Source organism: Mustela erminea, chromosome 14 (assembly GCF_009829155.1).
Source record: "Mustela erminea isolate mMusErm1 chromosome 14, mMusErm1.Pri, whole genome shotgun sequence".
Taxonomy (NCBI): domain Eukaryota; kingdom Metazoa; phylum Chordata; class Mammalia; order Carnivora; family Mustelidae; genus Mustela; species Mustela erminea.
In genome coordinates, this window is record NC_045627.1 from 21,750,976 (window position 1) to 21,769,649 (window position 18,674).

At 39.6% G+C, this 18,674-nt stretch overlaps 1 protein-coding gene across 1 annotated transcript in view; it reads right to left on the reverse strand.

Annotated features, from left to right (window-relative positions):
• The window catches only part of PCDH15 (protocadherin related 15), a 1,723,534-nt gene that overhangs the window by 25,266 nt on the left and 1,679,594 nt on the right, over window positions 1–18,674 (reverse strand). Inside the window, exon 32 of the mRNA XM_032313059.1 lies at window positions 7,032–7,208. Coding sequence (XP_032168950.1) covers window positions 7,032–7,208 — 177 coding nt within the window. The remainder of the gene's footprint in view (window positions 1–7,031; window positions 7,209–18,674) is intronic.

An 18,674-nucleotide genomic window follows, 5' to 3' on the forward strand; every position in this document is an offset into this window, starting at 1 on the left:
TTTGATCTCCTTTATAATTTGTATTTTTTTTTTTTAGCTTCTTATGTATGTACTTTATGCTGCTAATTTCTTTTTCAGATGTTTTCTCATTCGGGGAAAAGTTTGGAGATTTTCCATATTGAGGTGGAAAAAGTGAGCCAAACCTTCAGGCTTTTGTTTTATACTTTTCCTGGTTTGGGGGCAAAGCTAGCTTCCATGTTGGTCCTTGAAGAGGGATTCTGAGTCCTTTTGTGTGTCTAACTGACCCACACCCAGGCAGTGAGCAGGGGCTCGAGTTCTGAGGGGGAGGCAATGTAGACGCCCACCATCAGCACCATGGTAGAGAGCACTGATGGGGTGCTTTCACCAGAAATAGGGAAGGAAGGATTCAGGGCTCCTCAAACACACATACCATTTCATTGTCCCATACAGTTTTGTTTTTTGTTAAAAACCTTAAACTGTTTTCCAGTGGTTTCTGGAGAATATTTCCAGAGATAAATTCCGCCTCTGAGTCACTGCAATGTTACTTCTTTCACTTTGTTTTCCAGTATTTATTACTGCTTGCATTTTGTCCCATGCTTACTTATCTCAGGAAGGAGATCTGTCAGATCTGCTGTTTTCCTGATAAGTAAGGGACAGGTCAGACTAGGTAAGGAGAGAAAGGATGGGGCCATAGGATCAGGCTCACATAATTCAAAAATGCAGTAGATGAAAGGAAACCAGATAAGGGAACAAAGCAGAGCATCCTGTCCTAGGTGTCAGAGGTGGTCTTGGTGTAACAGCTACTTGTGACCAAGAAAATTACAGACCCTAAAAAGGAAGTAAGCCACTGAAGGTGTTACCACTAGTCCCTGCTGTATGGTGATATCAATAGAAGTGTTAAAAGGATTTAAATTCCCTGGTTAACCTTCTATAGAAGACCATCCCTAGAACACTTTTATACTGTTGGTGGGAATGCAAGTTGATGCAGTCACTTTGGAAAACAGTGTGGAGATTCTTAAGAAATTAAAAATAGAGCTACCCTATGACCCTGCAATTGCACTACTGGGTATTTACCCCAAAGATACAGATGTAGTGAAAAGAATGGCCATCTGTACCCCATTGTTCATAGCAGCAATGGCCACAGTCACTAAAGTGTGGAAAGAGCCAAGATGCCCTTCAATGGACGAATGGATAAAGAAGATATGGTCCATATGTACAATGTAGTATTATGCCTCCATCAGAAAGGATGAATATCCAACTTTTGTATCATCATGGACAGGACTGGAGGAAATTATGCTGAGTGAAATAAGTCAAGCAGAGAGTCAATTATCATGTGGTTTCACTTGTGAAACATAAAGAATAGCATGGAGGACATTAGGAAAAGGAAGGCAAAAATGAAGGGGGTGGGAGTCATGAGAGACTGTGGACCCTGAAAAACAAACTCAGGGTTTTGGAGGGGAGGGGTGAGCCTGATGATGGGTATTAAGGAGGGCAAGTATTGCATGGAGCACTGGGTGTTAAACATAGAAAATGACTCTTGGAACACTGCATCAAAAACTAATGATGTACTGTATGGTGACTAACATAATAAAAAATAATGAAAAAAGAACTAAAAAGAAAAAAAAAAGACCATCCCTATTGGGACCCCTCTCATTCCTGAGAGCTTTTTCTGTATCTTCACTCAATAAACTTGTATTGCTTTACTTGCTCTCTGTGAGAGTCTGTGACATTTGACTCTGTAAGGCAAGAACCTCGCTCTCCAGCACCACTGAGATGAGATAACATTCCTCAGACAGCTCCCTGTTTTCCCATTCACTCTGCTGATGGAGCATAGGCAAATGTGCATCCCTGCCTGTTTACTTGTGTGGGATACAACTGTCAAAGTGTGGTATGGAAGCATCTGTCCACGCTGCATTCTGCCTTGATGGTTTTCATACTGCAGTGTGCCTATGCATACAGAGATAAAGGGGATGGTGAGCAGGAGTGAGCACTCTACTCCACAGAGACCCCCATCTACATGGTAGAGGCGCAACTGCCTCTTTGCCAGGTAGATACCCTGCTTCTGGGTCTCTGAAACAGGTGTACAGAGGAAGCGAGGGTTAACACATTTGCCAATATCCATGCCACTTCAATAACATTGTTTTGCTTAATAAAGCAAGTCATGGGTAGACCAGTATTTCCTTTATACAGTTCCAAATTAAGGACTAATTTATATTCCTTAATATATTGCATACTCTATGTATAGTAAACTAGATTCTAATAATGACTTTTCCATTATTTAAATTTCATTCTTGGGGCACCTGGGTGGCTCAGTGGGTTAAAGCCTCTGCTTTCGTCTTGGGTCATGATCCCAGGGTCCTGGGATCGAACCCCACATTGGGTTCTCTGCTCAGTGGGGAGCCTGCTTCCCCCTCTCTCTCTGCCTCTCTGCCTATTTGTGATCTCTGTCAAATAAATAAATAAAATCTTAAAAATGAATAAATAAATTTCACTCTTTATTTTTAGGGTTCCCCCCCCCCCGGTCTTAGGAATGGGAAATAAGCTTTATGAGAGCTTGGAAGTCAGATTATGATTTAAAGTATAAACATGTTATTTTCCACTATATTATAAATGCAGTCTGTACAGTATACAAGCTTCTCCTGTATTTCCTGTTTACCATCCAGACAGACAACATTAAACAGGCTGGATGTATAAAAAGGCACATAAGCTAAAACTGTATTTGCTTTTTTAAACAAATACTTAGTTAAGTTCTATTTTAAAGTACTATGATGTGTTTCTGTTCAGGATGCTCAGGGTGCAGGAAGCCTAAGAGCCTGTGGCTCCCACCCTAATGACAAAAAGGTCAAATAATACAAAAATCCTAACTTTTTTGCAAACAAAGTGCCAAATTCTGAAGATTGACAGTTTCCTCTACTGGGAGATGAGACCAAGCATTGTTTCACCTTTCAGAGAACAAGGAAAAGTGGCTGCCAAAAAAGCAAATAAAAGAAATGAGCTAAAATGTTTTAAAGAATGTATGTATTCATTTCGAGAGAGAGAGAGAGAGCACAAGCAGAGGGAGGAGCAAACTCCCTGCTCAGCAGGGACCCCAATGTGGGGCTCGATCCCAGGACCCCAAGATCATGACCTGAGCCAAAGGCAGATGCTCAACCAACTGAGCCACCCAGGTGCCTGCAAAAGAGCTAAAATTTTAATTTAATTTTAATTAATTTTTAGAAGCTAAGTATGTACCAACATGTACCAACCAAAGTTGGCATAAGAGACCCGTGAACATAAAGGGGGTGGGGGGTTGGCATTGTATTCACTTGCAAACTGTTTTCCAAGGGCCCTCATAAGATGACCTAGGGACAGGGCTGGAGACAGGAGAGAAATCCCCTTTTAGCGCAGGGTTATAGGGAAAAAGCAGCTGAGGCTGGGGTACCTGGCAATTCCACAGACCCATCTCTCATATAAAGCAAGAACCTTACGCCACAGAAAGAGGGGAAGGAAGTATCCCAGTCCCTATGGGTCAAGATAAGCCCACTGCTTCTGGGGGAACAAGTATAAGCAAAACCCCACTCCGTGTGGAGGAGGAACAGGAGTTCTCTTCTTCTGGACACCCTGCACGGAGCAGAGGTCTATTACTGGTTGGGAGGGGCAGGGAACTCTGACACCAAGACATGCCACAAGTATGGTTGTAGTGAACAAATGCCATGGGAAGGAGGGGGAGCAAAGTGAGAGAGCCTCAGCCCATGTCCCAGGCATGCAGGCTAGACAAGGAGAACAGACAGCCACCCACCCATGTTGCTGCATCTCAGCTGCGGGAGGAGAGCCAAGCAGTGAGCGAGCGAGTGCATTCGGCCCTGATGGGGCGGGCTAAGAGAATGAAGAGCTACCAGGGCTTGCAGAGAGACCCAGCAGGGAAGCCAGACCAGACACTGCCCAGATGCTGGGACATCAGAAGGACTTTGATACAGCTCCGCTTAGTACTTTACAGAAACTAGCAGAAAGTGAAAAACATGCTTGAAGTGATGAGAAATTCAATAAAGTGGTAGAAACTGTAAGAATGAACCAAATGGAAATGGAAGGCTTGTTTTTTTTTTTCTTTTTTTTTTTTATTTTAAGATGTAAAGATGAAGAATTCCTTTAATGAGCACATCGACAGGCTAACAGATGTATCTGTGAACTTGAAAACAAGGCAGCAGCAATTATCTAAAGGAAAGCACCAAGAGAAGAGAGGGCAAGGAGAAGAGGAGGAAGATGAGAACAGAGAGCATCCGAAAGTATGGAGAAAAAGGAATTTCAACTGGAATCCCAGAATGAGAAGAAAGAGAATCTAGGTTATAAGAAACACTTGAAAAGATAATGTCTAAGGATATCCTAGAGATTGAGACAATCTAAAAAACCAAAAACAAACAAAAAACACAGATTCAAGAAGGTCAAAAAAAAAAAAAAAAACACAGCAAGAACAGAAGCAGGATAAAAGGAATGTATATTTGCTGCAAAAAAAAAAAAAATCTAAGAAATTCAGATGACCCAAAATAAGAAAAATCAAAATACTCACAGCCTTGTAAGACAAAGTAGTTAACATACAATTATACTGATTCCAATCTTCTCTATCATTTTATAAGCTTTAAAGAAAAGTTTTGATAGGAAATCAATTTTAAAAATCAAAGTAAACTCCTCTGAGGAAATACCTTTTGTTTGTTTCTAATTCTTTGGCCTAAGAATTCCAACATCCTCAAAAGCTTAGATTTTAGGATCAGGGGAAATTGAAAGAATAATCCTATTTCCACTGGTCTGGGTGTTAGGTGATAGTCTTAATATTCTAGTATATTTATTCAGTGTCAAAAACTAAATTTTCAACAGCTCTTCTAACTACAACAATATCAATGCATTCTGAGCACTGGATTATGAAATATATCTATATAATTCATTATAAAATGTTTTGAGGAAAAATTCCAGGATTTAGGTTATTATATTAATTAATAATTAACTAATAATATATTAGTCTTAGTTCAAGCTTCTAAGGGAAAACTTGAATACTTAATGGCCATTCCATCCTCTCTTCAGTATAAAAAAAATCTTGATTTATAGTTATTCTCAATTTTTACCTTCTTTCCTGGCCCTTAGTTATTCAATTGAATTTCTATGTTTACTCTTTGGAATACAACCTAGCTTTGGGAAAACTTGTTTAGAACGAAGGATGTTTATCTTATACTTTCTAGTGTCCGCTGAAACCCAACTGGCTTCAGTTTGCAAACTGTTGGCCTCTAAAGGTTTATATGAGCAATTCAGATGATGCTCATCATTACTTTATTATTGATTTTTTTTAAGTTTTTTTTTTTTCCAAGGGATTTTATTTATTTATTTGCTAGAGAGAAAGATAGAACAAGCAGGGGGAGGATAAGGTGAGGGAGAAGCAAACTTCCTGCTGAGCAGAGAACCCGTTTCGGGGCTCGATCCCCAGACCCTGAGACCATGACCTGAGCCGAAGGCAGAGGCTTAACCCACTGAGCCACCCAGGTGCCTCACCAATCATATTTAAAAATAAAACCAATGTATGTAAAAACAAAGGATGCAGATGGGTTTAAATAAATGTTAATAAGAACAATTCATAGACTACATGTAATTTTAAGGTCTATTTATAAATGAATTTTAACATGAATACAATATGCAGAATTGGCTTGGTAGATCTAAAATGCTACTGCAGCTGGATGTTGGTTCTAGAACTTGAGAGGAACCCACTGCTCAGTCTCTCTACTTCCCTGTGATTAACATACTATCTTGCCTGTGGCCCAAATAGCTATTAAATTTAAGTTGGTGAATGACGTGCTTAATAACTATGGCTCTTTTATAATTAAGTTGCTATTATATCACAGTTCCATTGTTGCTAAAATAGCAGCAGTGAAATTTTGTTCAAGAACAGATTTAAATTCAGAACAGATTCCATTAAGAATACATGGCTTTTAATAAATAAATGGGTAGGGGGGCCCCTGGGTGGCTCAGTGGGTTAAGGCCTCTGCCTTCAGCTCAGGTCACGGTCTCAGAGTCCTGGGATCGAGCCCCGCATCGGGCTCTCTGCTCAGCAGGGAGCCTGCTTCACCCTTTCTCTCTGCCTGCCTCTCTGCCGACTTGTGATCTCTGTCTGTCAAATAAATAAAATTAAAAATAAATAAATAAGTAGGTAGATATTTGCTAAATACATAAATGCAGCCACATATGGATATATATGTAAATTAGTATGTGCATCTATTTATTTGGTGCTCTTCAGTATATATAGAGAAAGAAAAACTAAAATCTGAAATTATGGATTTGGGTACATACAGATACACAAATACCAATAAATATTTAGAAGACATACGTGAGACTATATATCACCAATATTGTTGAAGAAAGAATGCATTTCAATTTAAATGAGAACCGCATTCCTAGAGGTTGGTGGACACTAGGTGTCACTGGAGCGAAGCTGAAAGTTAGAACGACAAAGCTGTAAGCTGTTCTAACATGATTTCCAGGGGAGAACTGCATAGCCGTGCTTGGCTGAGAATTCTGCACTTTCTTTATTTTTAGGATTCATAATTCAAACATTCAAGTTTACCAGGATGGAATAAATAGGTAGAAAGTATGGATTGAAGTGGAAGGGGTTATCGCCTTTTGCCCCACACTCCCAAGTCAAGGGAGAAAAAGATAGTAATTTTTGTTGATTCAACCTTCAGGAAACCTAGATGTAGTCTTAAAATTCATGCCTGCTGACAACATCACCGGCAAACTGATAGCTGAAGAAGGAATCTGTGCTCTCTGCCTTCCAAAAGCATGGTATGGGAGCAGGCATGGAGGTCATCTCTGTGCACTGCCCTTGCTCCTAATGGACCTTCTGACCTCCAAAGTCCCTCCCTCCTACCTGGGCCTGGAGACCTCTAGGCATGAGTACCCTAGGTATGGTCTCTGATTTCTTTTTTGCTTATACTACACTTTCAACAACAATTTGGTGGGTTTTAACCTTTCAGTACTTACAGCCTTAAACCAGGATCCTCTGTAGGGCAATACTGTTACCAGGGAACTGTTACAGACAATCAGAAAGGACTTACTTAAAAAGTTCATTTCTGTCGATGGCTCGGTTGGTCTGGGGGTCGATGGCATAGACAGTCAGGTCACATTTGGTGTAATCTTCCAGAGAAAAGGCGTCCCCATGCCTTCGAGCACCAATGGACTCCACCACCACCTTGGCACCGGGAATTTGATCCTGAACATAGCGATCCAAAATCCTATAAATGAAAGTACAAACATGACATTCTGACAAGCTTTCTTGGGGAAAAAAAATCATTCTCAACTTGAAATGACATTTAGTAAATGAAAAATGATGACAGCCTGGGTTTTGCTAATGTTTACTGAATAAGAGCGCTTGAAAAAAAAAATTCTCTGTATTTTTTCAGCATTTAACTCCCAATGATGCTAGAAACTGAATAAGGTAGAACAAGATCATCAACCATGTCCTGTTTAAGCCTAGACTTTTGGAATTTATGATACCCTTTGAGCTCTACGAGTCTCATTGGAATTGCCAACTATGTTGTACACATAAACCTGTGCATGGTTTATAGGAGTCAAGGGTCTTAGAACCCTTGTGTTCACATGGTTGCTGTTATAAACTATGTGTGCCACCAGATTCTGTGATACGTGGTGCATAGCTGTGTACCAAAGTCCAGGACTAGGCTACCTGTTTCCCTCAGGGCATAAAGACTCAGAGCATTACAGCAATGAAAAGTAGGTAGAGATGTTTTGGAATAGCAGGTTTACCAACTTAAGAAAAATACCACATGCAAATCTCAGAAGCTATTTAGGTGAATACAAACAAAAAAAAGATCTATCATTTGGTCTAGAATCAACAATCATCAATAGAAAAGACAAATAATGTTAACCTACAGGTAACATTTTTTTTCTAATTGCATAATTTGATTTTAATCAAAAGCACACATTATTGCCATATGTCTGTGGTCTCTATCACCACAAATGACAATTTCCTTAATGTCTTTTCCTTATTAAAAACTTGACATTATTAATCCCCATGGGTTAATATCAGAATGCATATTATTAAATATTTATAGGCCGTCAAATGTAAATGAATTGATTTTAATAACTAGACATAGCAAATATTTTTAAATTTATCTATAGATTCGACCACCATTTGGAGTCCATGTGGTAGCAAAGTCCGCTTCGTCTGTTGGCTTTCATCTTTCTAACTGTGTTTGTCTGTTTGCTTTTAAATGTGTCTGGCGCAGTGCAGTCAATGTCCCTGTTATTAAAGTACTATTCATCCTCGTCTTTTTCTTATCAGCTCACACTCACTGGTCTGTTTGCCCAACAGTATCTTTTCTGATGAGATCCTTGCTGAGGAATAAGGATGAGAAGAATGTATTCTCCCCAGAACCTGAAGAGAATGGCTGCTCAAGGAGACACTCTCTGTGGAACAGTGTTCAGCCTGTGGATTCCTTTCCTGAGACAATTATGCTCCCTAACCAAAAAAAAAAAAAAAAAAAAAAAAATTGTGTGTGGGTGACAGAGGGAAATAGAAAAATGGAATGAAGGAAGTAAGTAAGGCAGGCTGGCCTTGGAATCAAACTACATTGTACTCTGGACAGTTGGTACAGGTATAAATGGGAAGAACATCGTGGTGAAGACCTCAGATATCTGGCTTTCGTTTTCAGCTCCTTTACTTACAAAGTGCAAAATCTTAGATCAGTAAGAAGCCATCAAAGGCTCAGACTCCTCAACCACAAAATGAGGCAATCATTAGCCACACGGGACGACTGTGTACATTACAGGCACGAACGCTCATAGCCAAATCTCTGCACAGTTTTGAGCACATAGTTGCTGTTCCATAAAATGTGATCATGCTTATTATTAATTTGGCTAGAAAAATCTGCATTAATAAACTTCTCCCCTGCCTCCAATTCATTCAAGACATTTAATGAATTTGTAGTATTATTAAGAAAGCCTATTTCTCACTAGTAATATTAGCTCACATATCAAAAATCGAATGAGTACGTTGTTAAATATATTGCAGAAGGTGGCTATCTGTCCCAATACTGCACTTGAATAATTTATAACTGCTGCATTTCCATTTACACATTGATTAAGTATGTCCCAAGGAAATCACTTACATATGCATAAACTATGTTTTTCTACAATGAGGAAACTTGTCTACTGAGATTGTGTCTTTTCCTGTATTTGGGGGCAATATTGCAGAATTATGGGTGACTAAAACTTTAAATGTAGAATGAAATACAACTGTACTAACTCCTTGATCACATTAGGGAATCACACACCAATGAAGTCCAAAAATGAATTATGTCATTTAAGGCCTGTAACGATGTCTTCTCCCTGAATTCTTTTCTCTTAAAACTTTGCAGATCTTCTGGAATTAAATATCTCTTCTGATACAGAAAGAGGTGTCCAAACTTGAACTCTTTCCCCACCTTTTCTGATCAATAAATGTTAAACTAAATTTAAACCTTTTTAAATGAGAGCACATTTTGTAAAAATCTGTCTTTCTACTTGTGATCTATATCCGTATACCTAAGCATGTCTACCTTATTACCTATATACATGAATATATTACATACATGTACATATATGTGCTATTCAAGAATGGCTCTTCAGCCCTTGATCTTCAAATGTACATGTACATTGTTACTTAACAGAGGTTTTCCGAGTTCCTAACTTTTTAGTCACTTACTTTGAACTGACTCCTATAAATTTGTACCAGTGTTTAAACTGCCTCTATCTTTACCTTGTGCTTTAAATTATTAATATGCCAAGCCAATTCATACATACAGTTTGGAATCAAATGTCATGAGAATTTACATGTAAATTAAGAACAGCATGTCTTTCCAGCCTGTCAGCCTAAATTATTTGTACACTACTAGTATACCGACACACATGTATACAGAGACAGAGAGACCCTCAACATTGCTTATCTGTACTATCTGTATCATGGATTTCTCCTGTATCAAGGGAGAGCTCTGCAATGACACTGATATATTTGCCATAAGGAGTTCATTTAAGGAGGGAGGAGGGGCAAGATGGTGGAGAAGTCGGAGACCCTGTTTCAACCAGTCCCCTAAAATGAGCTAAATAACCACCAGGAAACTCTGAACACCCATGAAATCAGCCTGAGTTGTAGGATTATACACTTCTACAGGGGCAGAAGACTCCAGTAGAGAGGTAAAGCAGAGTGGGAGCAATAGGACTGATATCAAAGGATAAACAGAAGGGGGAGGGAGCCACTAGAAGCAACCCACTGGGAAGTAATACTCCAATACAAAAGTGCCCTGTAATTGGAGACCAGCATTAACTTGGAGTCAAAAAAAGCAAACGATCTTAAGGGGCAACTGGTGGAATTGGGGGGCACGGGGACGGGCCTAAGCCCAGGGACCCAGAAAGGCCACCGCCCAGCCGCCACACATGCCAGTGTATGGTGGAGCCTCTGTGGTGCCTGAGCTCCCAGCTTTGCACTGCTTGCACCAGTGCTGGGCTAGGCACACTCCCACCATCGCACAAGGGAGTCTCGTATGGATGCCAGCCAATGCTCTTTAAGACCATAGTGATCTGCCACCTGCAGGGGTCTCGACACTCCCAGCCCAACTCTGGGAGAACCCAGCGATCTCCATTCAGGTTCCCTTGGCAGCAGCCTTCTGCGACCTGCGCAACTGTGGGGTCTGAGTGCACCCTACCTGGACCCCAGATCGCAGTCCCGGCAAAGGCAGCCACAGGAAGTGGGCTCCCTGAACCAATATTATATGCAGTTTTATTGGGGTGCAGAGACAAGCAGGTGCTTCATGCGACCCCTGAGACAGTGGCTGGGGACGTGCTCTGCCTGTGGGAGGTTGCACAGCTCAGCAGAGTTTGCAGAGGTAGAGTTTGTGTGTTCTGGACCACCCAGAGGGGAGCAGACTGAGGCTTCTCTCTGAGACAGAGGTCTGGGTGCCCTTTGCTTTCCACTAAACCTCAGAAAAGCCACAAAAAGCCGTGGAAGAATGAACACCTCCAGAGAACAAAAGTCTGAAAAACCTGTTTCCATAGAGCTCAGCCCCTTGATGGGGGGGCAGGACAATTCAACCCAAGCAAGACTGACTGAAAAACAATATGGCAGTCCCCTCCCCCAGAAAGGAAGCCAAAAGAAAGTCAGGACAACCACCACAGGGTCCCCATAAAACTGTAAAACCCCAACATCAGGGGAAAACAATATATTGAGCTCCTGGAATTGCCCTAAAACCTGTATATTTCATAGATACAGATTTTTTAAAAAAAAATTTATTCTCACAATTCTTGTTCTATTAATTTCTTTAAACTTCTTACTATTACAGCTAGAGATTTAATACAACATATTCCATAATAACCTTTTAAATTGAACTTTTTTCATACATATACCTGTGTTCTTTTTGCTTTCTTTTTCTTTTTTTTTTAAATATACATATAGATATAAGCTTCAAGGTCATCCTCTTTCTCTAATCAATACTACCCCTATATATATCTATGTATCTATGTATTTCTAGAAAGTTGAGCCCTTTAACAAAGATATAAAGATACACCAGGAAGAACCAAAATAACCTTCCTCACCCAAAAGGATGATTTATAACCACCCTCCCATCTTATTCTTCTGTCAGTGTTTCTGTGTATTTGTTTTTTATTCTGGTATTATATAAATCTTATACTTGGGGCTCATTTTGGCTTTTTTTTTTGGCATTTACTTTTGTAGGTCTTTTTGTCCATTTCTGTTTATATACTTTATAAATCTTATTTTTGGTGCTCATGCTGGGTGGATTTTCTTTTTCTCTCTCTTGTTCTTTTTTTTTTTTTTTTTTTACTTTTTCTTTCTTTTTGGTGACTTCCAATTGCGCCAAAGCCTTCCAGGGTACATCTTGCCTGGATTGTGGTTGGTATATTCACCTATACATCCCCTCAACCACCTCTCACCAAGGAGGAGGTGGAGGAACACAAACAGAGGGAAAATTCAGAGACTGTGCCCTCTCCATCAGAGCTATTGGATATGGACATAAGTATGTAGGAAAGGAAATTCAGGATAACAATTATCCAGGCAATGGCTACGTTGCAGAAAACCATTAGTGGCAACATAAAATTTCTAAGGGCAGAAGTGAGAGGCGACCTGGAAGAAGTTAAAAATGCTATCAATGAGATCCATTCTAATCTAAATACTCTTAACAGCTAGGATAACTGAGGCAGAAGATAGAATTAGTGATCTAGAGGACAAACTGATAGAGAAAAAGGATCAGGAGGAGGTCTGGAACAAACAGCTTAGAAACCATGAAAACAGAATTAGGGAAATAAATGATGTTATGAAATGCCCCAGTGTCAGAATTACTGGGATCCCTGAGGGGGCAGAGAAACAGCGAAGACTAGAAGATACAGTTGAACATATTCTGGATGAAAATTTTCCCAATCTGGGGAATAGAAGAAGGGTTCCTGTCCTAGAGGCAGAAATATCACCTACCAAGATCAATGGATCTAGAACAACCTCAAGGCACTTGATTGTGAAACTCATGAATCATAATTTTAGACAAGAGCTTCTGAGGGCAACTAGGGGGAATAGATTCCTTATGTACAGAGGAAGGTCCGTCAGATTAACATCAGACCTGTCCACAGAAACCTGGCAAACCAGAAAGGACTAGCAAGACATATTCAGGGCACTAAATGAGAAGAACATGCAGCCAAGAATACTTCATCCAGCAAGGTTGACATTCAGAATGGATGGAGATATAAGAGCTTCCAAGACCAGCAAGGTTTTAAAGAGTATGTGACCACCAAGCTGGCACTACAAGAAATATTAAGGGGAGTTCTATAAAAGAAGAAAGAACCCAAAAGTTACACAGAACAGAAATTTACAGAGACAATCTATAGAAACAAAGACTTCACAGGCAACATGATGTCAATAAAAATGCATATTCAATAACCACTTTCAACTTGAATGGCCTAAATGTTCCCATAAAATGGTTCAGGGTTGCAGACTGCATAAAATGAGAGGATCTGTCTATATGTTGTATACAAGAGACCCATTTGGAACCTAAAGATACATCCAGACTGAAATGAAAGGTTGGAAAAGCATCTTTCATGCCAATGGGCCTCAAAATAAAGCTGAGGTAACGATTCTCATATCAGATAAATTAGATTTTAAACTAAAGACTGTAGTCAGAGATAAAGAAGGACACTACATCATTCTTAAAGGGTCTATCCACCAAGAAGATCTAACAATGGTAAATATTTACATCCCCAATATGGGAGCAGCCAACTACATTAGCCAACTGTTAATCAAAATAAAGAATCATATTCATATGAATACATTAATTGTAGTGTTACCACTCTCAGTAAGACAGATCGTCCAAGCAGAGAATCAATAAAGAAACAAGAGCTCTGATGACACATTGGACCAGATGGACCTCATAGATATATACAGAACATTCCACCCTAAAACAACAGAATACTTCTGGAGCACACATGGAACTTTCTCCAGAATAGACCACATACTTGGTCACAAATCAGGGCTCAACCGATTAAGATTATTCCTTGCATGTCCTCAAACCACAATGTTTTGAAACTGGAACTTGACAAGAAAAAGTTTGGAAGGAATTCAGACACTTGGAAGCTAAATACCACCCTGTTTAAGAATGTTTGGATCAACCATAAAACCAAATAAGAACTTAAACAATTCATGGAAACTAATGAGAATGAAGACACATCAGTTAAAACCCATGGGATACAGCAAGGGCAGGCCCAAGGGGGAATACACAGCCATCCAAACCTCCCTCAAAAAACGGAAAAATCCAGAATACACCAGCTCTCTTTACACCTTAAAGAGCTGGAAAATCAACAACAAATTAATCCAATTCCACACACAAGAAGGAAAATAATATTAGAGCAGAGATCAATGAGAAAGAACCTAGAGATACAGTAGAACACATCAATGAAACTGGAAGCTGGTTCTTTGAAAGAATCAGTAAGATCAATAAACCACTGGCTAAACTAATCCAAAAGAAAAAAGAGAGGACCCAAATTAATAAAATTATGAATGAAAGGGAAGACATCATGACTAACACCAAGGAAATAAAAACAATCATCAGAAATTATTATCAACAGTTATATGTCAATAAGTTAAGCAACCTTGGGGCGCCTGGGTGGCTCAGTGGGTTAAGCTGCTGCCTTCAGCTCAGGTCATGATCTCAGAGTCCTGGGATCGAGCCCCACATCGGGCTCTCTGCTCAGCAGGGAGCCTGCTTCCTCCCTCTCTCTCTCTGCCTGCCTCTCTGACTACTTGTGATCTCTGTCTGTCAAATAAATAAATAAAATCTTAAAAAAAAAAAAAAAGTTAAGCAACCTAGAAGGAATGGATGCGTTCCTGGAAACCTATAAAGTTCTAAACTGAATCAGAGGGAAACTGACAACCGGAATAGACCAATATCTAGTAATGAGATTGAAGCAGTGATCATAAACCTCCCCCAAAACAAGAGCCCAGGACCTGACAGATTCCCTGGAGAATTCTACCAAACATTCAAAGAAGAAATAATACCTATTCTCCAAAGCCGTTTCAAAAAAAAACAAAAACAAAAACAAAAAAACACCAGAAACAGAAGGAAAACTCCCAGACTCTTTCTGTGAAGCCAGAATTACCCTGCTCCCCAAACCAGGCAAAGACCACATCAAGGAGAATTTCAGACCAATGTCATTGATAAATATAGATGTCAAGATTCTCAACAAGATCCTGGCTTATAGGATCCAACTGTACATTTCAAAAGATTATCCACTATGACCAGGTGGGATTTATCCCTGGGATGCAAGCATGGTTCAACATTTGCAAATCAATAAATGTGATAGAACAAATCAGTAAGAGAGAAGAACCACATGATCCTCTCAACTGATGCACAAAAAGCATTTGACAAGATACAGTATCTGTTCCTGATTAAAACACTTCAAAGTACAGGAATAGAGGGAACATTCCTCAAATTAATAAAATCTATCTATGAAAAACCCACAGCAAATATCATTCTCAACAAGGCAAAGTTGATAGCCTTTCTTCTGAGATCAGGAACACGACAAGGATGCCCACTCTTGCCACTGTTGTTCAACATAGTACTAGAAGTCCAGCAACAACAATCAGACAACAAAAAGAAATAAAAGGTATTCAAATTGGCAAAGAAGAAGTCAAACTCTCTCTTTGCAGATGACATGATACTTTATATGGAAAACCCAAAAGACTCCACCCCCAAACTACTAGAACTCATACAGCAAAATTCAGTAATGTGGCAGGATACAAAATCAATGGACAGAAATCAGTTGCTTTCATATATACTAACAATGAAAATATAGAAAGGGAAATTAGAGAATCGATTCCATTTACTATAGCACCAAGAACCATAAGATAACCTGGGAATAAACCTAACCAAAGAGGTAAAGAATCTGTACTCGAACTACAGAACACTCATGAAAGAAATCAAAGAAGACACAAAAAGATGACCATTCCATGTTCATGGATCAGAAGAATAAACATTGTTAAAATGTCTATACTGCCTAGAGTAATCTATACTTTCAATGCCATCCCAATCAAAATTCCACCAGCATTTTTCAAAGAGCTGGAACAAACAATCCTAAAATTTGTATGGGCCCAGAAGAGACCCCAAATTGCTAAGGGAATGTTGAAAAAGAAAAATGAAACTGGCAGCATCACGTTGCCTGATTTCAAGCTTTACTACAAAGCTGTGATCACTAAGACAGCATGGTACTGGCACAAAAACAGACACATAGACCAATGGAACAGAGTAGAAAGCCCAGATATGGACCCACAACTCTATGTCAAATAATCTTCAACAAAGCAGTAAAAAATACCGAGTGGAAAAAAGATAGTCTCTTCAATAAATGGTGCTGGAGAAATTGGACAGCTATGTATACATGAATGAAACTCAACCATTTTCTTACACCATATATAAAGATAAACTTGAAATGGATAAAAGCCCTCAACATGAGGCAGAAAACTATTAAAATCCTAGAGGAGAACTTAGGCAGTAACCTCTTTGATATCAGCCACAGCAACTTCTTTCAAGACATGTCCCGAAAGGCGAAGGAAACAAAAGCAAAAATGATCTTTTGGGACTTCATCAAGATCAAAAGATTCTGCACAGCAAATTAAACAGTCAATAAAGCAAAGAGGCAACCCACAGAATGGGAGAAGACATTAAAAAATGACACTACAGACAAAGGGCTGATATCCAAGATCTATAAAGAACTCCTCAAACTTAACATACACAAAACAGATAATCACATCAAAAAATGGGCAGAAGAAGTTGGTGCAGCCACTTTGGAAAACAGTGTGGAGATTCCTTAAGAAATTAAAGATAGAGCTCCCCTATGACCCTGCAATTGCACTACTGGGTATTTACTCCAAAGATACAGATGTAGTGAAAAGAAGCGTCATCTTTACCCCAATGTTTATAGCAGCAATGGCCACAGTCACCAAACTGTGGAAAGAACCAAGATGCCCTTCAACAGACGAATGGATAAAGAAGATGTGGTCCATATATACAATGGAGCATTATGCCTCCATCAGAAAGGATGAATACCCAACTTTTGTATTAACATGAATAGGACTGGAAGAGATTATGCTGAGTGAAACATGTCAAGCAGAGAAAGTCAATTATCATATGGTTTTACTTACTCGTGGAGCATAAGGAATAACACAGAGGACACTGGGAGAAGGAGAAGAAAAGTGAGTTGGAGGAAATCAGTGGTGGGGGACAAACCATGATAGACTGTGGACTCTGAGAAACAAACTGAAGGTTTTGGGATGGGGGAGATGGGTGACCCTGGTGGTGGATACTAAGGAGGGCACATATTGCATGGGAACACTGGGTGTGACGCATAAACAATGAATCTTGGATCACTGAAAAATAAAATAAAATAAAATTACAAAAAAGAAAAAAGAAATATATAGAAAAAAATAGTTCATGCAAACTTTCCTCTTTATATTATGTTGCTTGAATTTCTTGTAATGGGCATAAGAAAACAATATGATCATACTTACAAAACACTATTTAGCTCCCTACTTCCTCTTCCTCAACTTCTTAAAAAAAAAAAAAAATTAAACATTTATCTGTTTGAGGGGCGCCTGGGTGGCTCAGGGGGTTAAAACCTCTGCCTTCTGCTCAGATCATGATCTCAGGGTCCTGGGATCAAGCCCCGCATCGGGCTCTCTGCTCAGCAGGGAGCCTGCTTCCTCCTCTTTCTCTGACTGCTTCTCTGCCTACTTGTGATCCCTCTGTCTCTGTCAAATAAATAAATAAAATCTTAAAAAAAAAAATTATCTGTTTGAGAGGGGGGAGGGGCAGAGGGAGACAAGAGCATCTCAAGCAGACTTCCCACTGAGTGCAGAACTTGATCTCACAACTCTGAGAACAGGACCTGAGCTGAAACCAAGAGATGGATGCTTAATCAACTGAGCCACCCAAGCACCCTAAGAAAAAAGAAATCTTTATATAAATATAGTTTAAAAATATAGAAGATTAAGTTGGAGTTGGAGCTGTCTAATAAAATCATAGTAAAACTCAGGTAAGTGGTTAGTGGGACATTTTCTTTCACTCATTCATTTATTTTCATTCATTCCATAGATTTTTTTTTTTAAGTACCAAGGATATTTATTCTCAGACCTAATGTTCAACCTGTGACTGCAGATAACATGTCACTATTTTGACAACACCTTCATTCTTTCCAAGTCTTCAGCCATAAGATTATACCTTATTCTCATCATAATAAGATAAATGAATCAGATTGAAAGAGGATTAAGGAGATACACTGAAGATAAAAGCAAAGGGGAACAAACATTTTACAAGTTTATCATCCCAGTTACCCTAAAGGTTAAGTTTCAGATTTACAAGAGTAATGACAGAACCGCATGATTTCAGTGAAAACCAACACAAGTTAGATCTTTAAAAAAAGGGGTGGGGATAGTATTAAATGCATCCCATACACCAGGCACTGTTCTAGACACTTGGAATATGTCAGTGAACAAAACCAAGATCTTTGACATCACAGAACTTGCATTCTAACTGAGCAAACTGGACAAGATAATAAAATAATAAGATGTGGGGCACCTGGGTGGCTCAGTTGGTTAGGCATTTGCCTTCAGCTCAGATCATGGTCCCAGGGTCCTGGAATTGAGTCCCACATTGGGCTCCCTGCCCAGCTGGAAGCCTGCTTCTCCCTCTCCTTCTGCCTGCTGCTCCCCCTGCCTGTGTTCTCTCTCTCTCTCTCTGTCAAATAAATAACTAAAATATTTAAAAAATAAAATAATAAAATGGCAGTAATGTTTAGGAAACATGTTGCTGAGATGTCGCCGTGTGAGCAGACTGAAGGAGACAGTGAGTAATGTAGACACACAGGCAGGAGCCTTCCAGAGGAGGAAACTGATAGCCCCCCTACCCCCCACATGAAGAACCTGGTGTACAAGTGTGGGTGGAGTAGAGAAGGTGGGGGCGGATCATGCAGGGGCTTATAAATGTGGAAGTAATGTGAGTGACCTCGCATTTAAAAGAAGAAAGCCTGGCCTCTATGTTGTGAACAGGCTGCAACAGGGGCCAAGAGGAGAATGGGGGAAACAAGTTAATAATGACTTTAAGGAGATGCTTAAGGAGAACTTATTAAATGCCCAGTCTACTCAGTAATTTGGAGGAAGA